We start from the raw sequence: 8,298 nt of genomic DNA, 5'->3' as shown, positions 1-8,298 counted from the left end.
TGTTAAAGGGAAATTACCTCAGAAATAAAGGGGAATAATTTGACAGATCAAGAGGCTAGAGAAGCAGCAGAGACTAAGATTAAAGCAGGTTATGTTAATTGTTGACCCCAGACAAGGAGGAATTGGAAATTCCAAAGTTTAGTGAAACAGAAGAAAAAAAAATTAACAGTCCAGGAAGCAGAAATTTCCTGTTAAGAGACAGTGACTTAATAAGCCACTTACAAAAAAATATTAGAAGACATGCATGACAAACTTACTAGGAGTCTCAGGTTTTGTGCGATCATTTTTAAAGAATTACAGGGGCATTGGAATGTTTGGACTGGCAGAGCAAATAACTAAGAAATGTGTAACTTGACAAAAGGTAAAGGTGGTTTTTATTAGTAATAATAGACCATTTAACTCATTAAGTAAAAGCTGTTCCCACTGTCAGAGCTACAGCTAATGTAGTATGTAAAGCCTATTTGGAACAAATTATTCCCAGATACAGAATGATTAATACAGAAAGTAACTCAAGCCTTGGGAATAAAATAAGAATTACACACCCCATTGCATCCTCAAAGTTTGGGCCAAGTAAAAAGAGTAAACCAGACTTTAAAGAAAACTGTAACAAAATTAATAATAAGTAATAGTAATAGAAACCCAAATGTCGTAAGTAAAGTGTTTACTTTGGCTCTGTTAAGGGTCCAAACATAACCCAGGTTAAAACTAGGAGTGTCATCCTACAAGATAATGTTTAGATTACTCTTTTTAACCACCCAATGTGAAACTGCTACTTATAAAGTAGGGGAAATGAGTGTTAAGAAATATGTCACCACAACAGCAAAAACACTTGAAAATTCACAGTTGAAAAGGATAATCCCTCAAACCACACCTTTAAAATTTAAAATCCATAGTATCCATTCAAGGGGGATGGGTATTAGTGAAAACATGGAAAGAATAATCTTTAACTCCACAACAGGAAGGTCCTTTTCAGGTACTGCTAACGACTGAGGCAACAATCCAGAGCAGGAAACAAGAGTGGATCCACGCCAGCAGAATCAAAGGACCTGTGGAAGAACCTAAGGAGTCGACTATAACATCTGAACCTGGTGATACCAAACTGACTCTTAAGCAGGGACTGGGTAGTAATAAAATGGGAAAACCCAAATGATCAAAAAAACATACAAAGAATCACACCTATCTGGGAAATAAGGCCAAGCTTATATAAGTAGTTTCAAGTACCACCTGGACAAGTTCTGAGATGCCTCCGGTACTCCCCTTGAGGAGGGATACTTCCACTTCAAACAGGAGGATCAGGACTGTTTCAGTCATATTCTAGCTTTAGCCTGTGACTTATACGAAAAAGAAGAATTACAACCTCCACCACAGCTATACCAAATACTTTGTCTGATTCATTCCAATACTAGACGAGCTACCGAAGTTAAATGTTTAAATTGTTAAAAAAATTGGTATTGTAATTCACAAAATCAACGCTCTCGCTGTATGAACTGTCGGGCAAGAAGTTTTTTCCCTATCCAAATAGAACCAAGAACAACTGAAATAATAACTTTTCTTTGTGGATGGGAATTACTAGTGCCTGTTGACTGGGTGATACTTGAAAAACAGTGAAAATCTACAGTTAAGGAGTGTAAAAGACAATTTGCCTGGAAAATAACAAAAAGGAAGTAACAAGGAAATAGAGGGCAAGACTGTTAGCCCCTTGTACTCACCACCAAGAAAATCATACACACCTGCTATAGGCAGCAACCCCATAGGCCTGGGAGGTGGGGGTATAAGGCATACCAGACCTCTGTTATTCTTTTTTCTGTCACACTTTGTCTTTTCCCTTTCGAAATGCCAGCAAAGTCATGTCACAAATTCCGGAAGCTGTATATGGAAACAAACAGAAGTTCCTTTTTTATTACACACACGCATGTCAACAGTCACTGCTATAAGCCATCCAGGTTAAGTACTTGTATGCATAAAGGGAAAAAATACTGGATTACAGAAAACTTAAGAACAAGTGGTAACAAATTGGAAAGTAAATGTCCAAAAGGAAAGAAATGGATCTGTTTCACACTTATCACTGAGAATAAAGTCTAAAATTTGGTAAAAGAACAACTAGTAAACACAAAGGAAAATCCAGTACAACAATCTCTGTGCCAATTTCACTTCAAAATTTGTATACAAAACTTAAACAGCAATTTAAAAACGAAATAGATATCTCCAGACTGGAGAAAAATCTGTTTGTAGAATTGGGGGAAAAAATAAGTAAGGAACTTAACATAACCAACTGCTGGGTCTGTAGAGGGGCTTTGACGTCAGAAAAACAGCCATGGAAAGAAAGAATGTTAGGTGCAGTTGAACTAACTCCTTAAGTGAAATCAGGCAAATATAAGGAAAGAAGACTGACCAGAAGGGTGAATTCTAAGTTCAGCAGTATTAGGGGAAGGATGTCTCTGGCGCACTGGGAAAACTTTTCTTAATGAAATAAAAAATACTCCCTGTAAAAAATATAAAGTTAGTAATAGAACTTTTACATAGTGGATCCCAGAGAAACCAATTCAGTATTGGACTCAAAATTAAAAAAGAAAAAAGAGGGAAATTGTAAATATAATAATGAAATTTAACTTTTTCAATGTAACAATAAAGGCAAGAATCCTTACTATCAAATCCCAGAAATATCCAAATTTTAAGAAAATAATAATCAACAGAAAAATAATTATTAGAAAGCACCAGACCCTGCAAATGTAGCCACTTTCCTCCCCAGCAGAGCCAAACAGGCAGCCCATGATGGGATTTTCCTCTTCAGGCAACCTCTGGTGCATCTGGAGAACAGCTGCACACTGACCAAATGCAGGAGTGCCATCTCCTGGGCACTGGGAGACAGCATACAACAGCCTCAGAAAACTACCCTGGAGTAACTCAGAGCTTTTGAGGCTCAGAAGCTGCTGTGATGGGCAGGTATTGCGCATGAATATAAACCCAACCTTTGAGTGCCTCATCAAGCAGCTGCAGGGTCAACGAACAGCTCTCTGGTGAGTGTATGTTTAACCTGTGCCAGGAACCACACACAATTTCCCAGCCTGAAAAATGACTGGGGGACACCAGACCTTTACCAGTCTGGTATCAACACCAGAGGGTTGCCATGCCTCAGATCCCAATGGTTTGCTATGGAGGAACAGGCACATGGCTCCACGGTGGATGTGCAGGAACAGGCAGCTCACCCTTCCATCCCTCCCTGTGGTCCTGCTTCCCTCAGCTCCCTGCCCTGCCTCTGGCTCCCCTGCCTAAGGTTGCTTCCTGCCCTGTGTCTGCTGCCCCCTCCCTGCACACCGCCATTCCCCAGGTCAGACCCCTGATGTGTCCCCAGTGTCAGAGCTTCAGAATAGCCATATTCACTCAACGCTGCCTTTCAGCTAAGCATGTTCTTCCCAAATTATACTGCTCCACAGGTCTGCTCAGTATCTGCTCCCCATTCTCCCTCGGTTCATTACACTAATTTTCCTTGTCCTCCCCACTTTGCCCCGCAGGCCAGAAAGGCAGACATATACTACCTAGAATTTCAGCTCAAGTACTCCAATCTCATCTTACGTACTCCAATTTCTGACAAAATAGCATGGAATGAAGTCAAGTTCAGTTGTGAAGCACCACAAGAACCTTTTTCACTGTCTGAGCTGACTGTGCTTTCAAGCCACTCCTATAGCACCTTACAGGGGTAATGGGAATCCTCAACAACCATTCTTCCATTCACCGATGGATTTATGGCATTACATATCTGTTCTGGTGCCAAACAGAATCATAGAATCATGGGATGGGCTAGGTTGGAAGGAACCACCTTAAAGATCATCTTAGTCCATCCAAATCATGGACAGCAACACCTATCACTAGACCAGGTTGCTCCAAGCCCTGTCCAGCCTAGCCTTCGACACTTCCAGGGAAGGGGCATAACTTCACTGGGAACCTGTTCCATTGCAGAATACTACTACTACTACCAACAATAATGTAAGAGTGAACACTTATGTTACAGCATTACCCTTCTTTCCTGTCTGTTTACAGTGCTGTGGAAAATACAGTAGATTTCTGATTCTACCAGACACTGTGCTCTGCGCTCCATTATGCAACTGCTGTGTTCCAGGGATACTCAGGGCACAAACTTCTTCCCAGAATTACACAACTTGTCAAATGTGTGTGCCCCCAGGGAAGTTAAATGCTTTTAATACTTCACTAGCAGAAATTACGGGATCCTCATTCCTATAAAGCAGTCTAGTAAACATACAGTAATAATCTGATGATTACAACTACAACCCAGAAAATACTGTGTAAGGTGCAGTTACTCCCTTGTCTTCTAGAGAAATTAATGACGCCATTAATTCTGTTGCTCCAGAGCAGAACTGGTCCCAGTTCATACATCCCCTTGGGCCATACCTCCCAGCATAAACAGCCTACCACATGCAGGGGGTAATCTGAGTATCCATCTGCCTGACACAGGGCATGGGTATTGGGAAAAAATTGTTCCCTGTGAGCATGGTGATGCCTTGGTACAGGTTGCCCAGGGAAGCTGCTTCTGCCTCATCCATGGAAGTGTCCAAGGCCAGACAGGACAGGGCTTGGAGCAACCTGGTCTAGTGGAAAGTGTCCCTGCCCATGGCAGGGGTTGGAACAAGATCATCATTAAGGTGCCTTCCAACCCAAACCATTCTGGAATTCTATGATTTTAAGCAGCTTCTCAGGGCTGCTGCTTCTCATCCTGAAGCAGCCACAACAGGCCTATATAAAGCAGATCTAGTCCCTCACTGTCATGAACAGAACAAACCCAGGATCCCTAGAATATATTTGCACATTAAACACAAATCTGTTTTCCCAAAACCTGGGAAAGAGGTACGAGATCACAGCTTCTGCTCTGACTGCTTTAGGCAGGCAGTGCTCGAGTTGCCGCCCCTCTAATCCTCGGTAAACATTCATGCCACAAAAACTCCCCACACATCACTTCCTAGAAAGAAAAAATAAAACCATAAACCCAAAAAAAAGCACAACTCGAGTTTTTGTCTTTCCTCTATTGCCGGGAGCAGCACCCACGGCATGGCCGGGCCTCCCTCCCTCCCTCACTGCTCCTACAGCCCCCATGGCATGACTCCCGCCTCCTCTTCCTCCTCACCCGCCCCAAAGGCCGGCCCATCGGAGCTGGCGCTCCGCTTCCCCGCAGGGCGGAAGGACCTGGCACCGAGGGGACGCTGAGAGTGCGGCCCGACACGGTCCGCGGGTTCCTGAGACAGCGGCTGCGCCCGCCACACAAACCCCTACACGCCCACAATGCCCCGCGCCAGAAGCGGAGGACAAAGCCCGGCGCGCGGCCGCGTCGCGGTACCCGGAGGGGCGCGAGGAGGGGCGGTGGCCGCAACGCCCTCTGATTGGTGGCCACGGGGCTGGGGAGGGCGGAGTCCACTGTGATTGGTTGCCGCGCGGAAGGGAGGGAGGGCAGATAACGGGGGGCCACAAAATGGAGCCGCGCGCTGCGCCGCCGCTTACATAACGCGACCTCTCACCCCGCTGCGCAGGTGGGGCGGGGCGAGGCGGTGCGATCGACCGACCGTGTGACCAATCCGCGGCTGGCGATGCGGGTGTTCAGCCAATAGATTGCCGGCGCCGCGGCGCGGGGGGTGGGTGCTGTGGGGCGGGGCGGCAGGGTCGGGGCGCGCGCGTGGGGCCGGTCCCGCCGCTCGCCGTGAGGGGGAGCGGATTCTCCCGCCATTTTTCAACCGTCCCGCCCGGGCCCCGCCGGGTCCCGCCATGGCGCCGCTACTCGGCCGCAAGCCGTTCCCGTTGGCTAAACCATTGCCGCCGGGGGAGCCAGGCGAGCGGTTCGTCATCCCCCACACGCAGGAGGCCTTCCGCACCCGCGAGTATCCGCCACACCGGGCGCGCGGGGGGGCTGGGGTGGGTCCCTGGGCAGTGGAACCAAACAAATCGGTGCTGGGGCCGGGCGAGGAGCGGGACCGTGAGGATAGTGCGGCGGTCGCTGCCGCGGGGTCCTTGTTCCCTGAGGAGTTCCGGAGCCTGTTCCAGGCGGGCGGGGGATGCGGGACAGCAGCTCCGTGTGGCTGGAGCGGGCGGAGAGCAGAACTAACGGGGACCGGGGACCGTCAGAGTGGGATGTGAGAGCAACTCAGGCACTTTTGGAGCGGGTGGGGACATTGGGGTTCCGCGGGCCGGGAGCGCACTGGTACCGGAGGCTTCCGCAGTCCTTAATTTCTGCAGAATTAAACAGCGGCAGCAGCTTTTTCTGTGTGCATCTCAGGCTTTCGTTCTGAGCGTATCTGTTCCTGAGTTGTTTTTGCATGAAAAACAATGTTTAAATTTTTTTCCCCCCTGCGTGTGCCAACCCTTGATCGCAGGAAGTGGCCGTGGGCCAGGCAGGTAACTGACAGAGCTGCGCGGCAGCAGAGCCACTGTCCGGGTCCGCAGCAAGGCTGACGGGGGAGGACCTCGGCGCTGTAACGTGCAGACTTGCTGCTTCAGAAGGCTGGTTTGGTGTTTGTGTTATAAAAATCAGGATCTGAGTTGAGAACTAAGGAAGGGCTCTAAGTGAGAGGGAATGCATGGATATAGGAAGGAGATGTTGGCATTGTGGAAGACAAAGGGGCTCGAGAACTTCCACAGCCCCTGTGTTGAAGAGTGTCTTGTTTCTGCAGTGAGCAGAACAGGCAGAGGAAGCCCCTAGGAAGGATTAGGTGGCTTTTGAAGAGGAAATGCATCTCTTGAGTGCAGGTAGTAAGCATTGTTAATGCACTCAGCCCAGTAGGACAAGATTAGGTACAGTGTTGGAGACTTGCTTTTAACTGTTTCAAATGAAGACATTCAGTCTGTGATGCCAACCTGCTCTTTTGGTGTGTGCAAACTGAAAGTAGCTCAGTCATCCACCTGGCCAGGTAGTTCTTTCACTATGAGGAATGACCAGTGAGCAAAAAAAGTTTAAACTTAAATACTACTTTTATAAAAGAAGATGTGTCTTTAAGGGTCATCTGCCTTGTCGGAGCAGCACACGGGAGTTCTGGGGCTCCGAGAGTATCTTTCTGTTGGGTGGCTCTTGTGGACCTAGTGAGTAGGTGGAGGACATGCTTCTGCAAACACTTGGGTGGTATTAAAATCGGGGGAAAAAAGGTTTCTCATCCTGAGAGGAGAGTGTGTTGTTAGCTGTAGGACCAGAAGGAAAGAAGAAACCAAGGCAAGCTCTGAGGTTCTGGAGAGATGCTCTTTTCTTGGAAGAAGTACTTCATGGATACTGTGGGAGGCAGCCTAGCATGTTCTAGAAAGTTCATGTTGGCAGGCGGACGTCATGAGGCTATAAAGAGAAACCAAGCAATGCTGGGTTTCTGCTTTGCCTTGTTGACTGTGTATAACATATGCTAGGCCAAAAGTGGAACAGAAAATTGCAAATGAGCCAGTGAGCTGGAGGGAGATGTTAGCCAAGGAAGACTTGGAGGGGTTTTTTGGCCACTTCTATTTATCCTAGTGTTGAGGAGGAGCGGCTCTAGAAGATGGGAAGGGTGTACTGAGAGTATGCCAGGAGGTACCTGAGTCTTTACTCAGTATTATTTATGCCAAGACCTTACAGAGTATATTTTCCTGAATTGTTTTGTATCTTGGAAAATTATTGATCAGCTCTTTCCCTAAAGATTGTAAGTTCTTCTACTGCACAGCTACAAGTGAGGCATTTGAAAGACAACAAGTTCTTAAAGCTTTTTTTTTTGTTACAATTTTCAGCTGCTGCAGATTGGGTTGCACAAAAATGGTGGTGTGCATGAGGAGAGACATCTGCCCTTTGGGTGTGTCTTATGGAAGTGTTTGCCAGCAGTGAGAGTGGAATAAGCTGGTCAGCGCAGCTCAGGTGTTTATTTGGGCCTCTTTTTCCTTTGCAGTTTTATGTGGCTTCCTTTGACTGCCAAATCCTGTAGAAACCTTCTAAGAGAAGTCCTGCTGTGTAGAGCCCTTTGCATCCTGGCAAAGCCTTGGGCCCTGCTAATTGTATGGGTGTGGGGATGGTGGATCATGGGGCAGCCAGGGATAGACTCATCCTTATGTGAGCTCAGTGGGGTCTGCTTTGAGCAGGAAAACGCTCTTTGCATGTGTATGGTCCTGTTGCTAGTGCAGTGGGTGCTGAGCATTTGCAGTCTCCCAAATACGCAGTTTGTACCCTGGTGAACAGCTCAGCTGTGGGCATGTGGGTCTGCTGCAGCATTGTTTGGAAAACTGCTGCTGGATCAGGAGTGATGCTGGGTTCAGAGAGCTCAACCAACCTGGGCTGTTCCAGGCAAAGCA

General features: G+C 47.2%; 1 protein-coding gene and 1 long non-coding RNA gene across 5 annotated transcripts in view; one reads left to right on the top strand and one right to left on the bottom strand.

Annotated features, from left to right (window-relative positions):
• Positions 1–357: 357 nt before the first annotated feature.
• On the bottom strand, positions 358–5,319 carry LOC134052684 (uncharacterized). 3 transcript variants are annotated; one of them, XR_009933880.1, is made up of 4 exons: positions 5,138–5,319; positions 2,393–2,483; positions 1,731–1,866; positions 358–1,331 (listed from the first exon to the last, which is right to left on the bottom strand). It is a non-coding gene; the product is annotated as an uncharacterized LOC134052684 (long non-coding RNA). The 3 variants fall into 3 exon arrangements; XR_009933879.1 differs by having other exon boundaries at positions 358–1,866; XR_009933881.1 differs by lacking the exon at positions 5,138–5,319 and adding an exon at positions 2,721–3,235 and having other exon boundaries at positions 358–1,866.
• A 356-nt stretch (positions 5,320–5,675) lies between these two features.
• BAZ1B (bromodomain adjacent to zinc finger domain 1B) overlaps positions 5,676–8,298 on the top strand; it is a 43,830-nt gene continuing 41,207 nt past the window's right edge. For both annotated transcript variants that reach the window (XM_062507238.1, XM_062507237.1), the window contains exon 1: positions 5,676–5,882. In XM_062507238.1, the coding sequence (XP_062363222.1) occupies positions 5,770–5,882 (113 nt within the window). In that variant the 5' untranslated portion in view covers positions 5,676–5,769. The remainder of the gene's footprint in view (positions 5,883–8,298) is intronic.

The sequence above is a fragment of the Cinclus cinclus genome, chromosome 22 (genome assembly GCF_963662255.1).
Source record: "Cinclus cinclus chromosome 22, bCinCin1.1, whole genome shotgun sequence".
NCBI lineage: Eukaryota > Metazoa > Chordata > Aves > Passeriformes > Cinclidae > Cinclus > Cinclus cinclus.
This window is presented reverse-complemented; position numbering and strand designations above follow the sequence as displayed.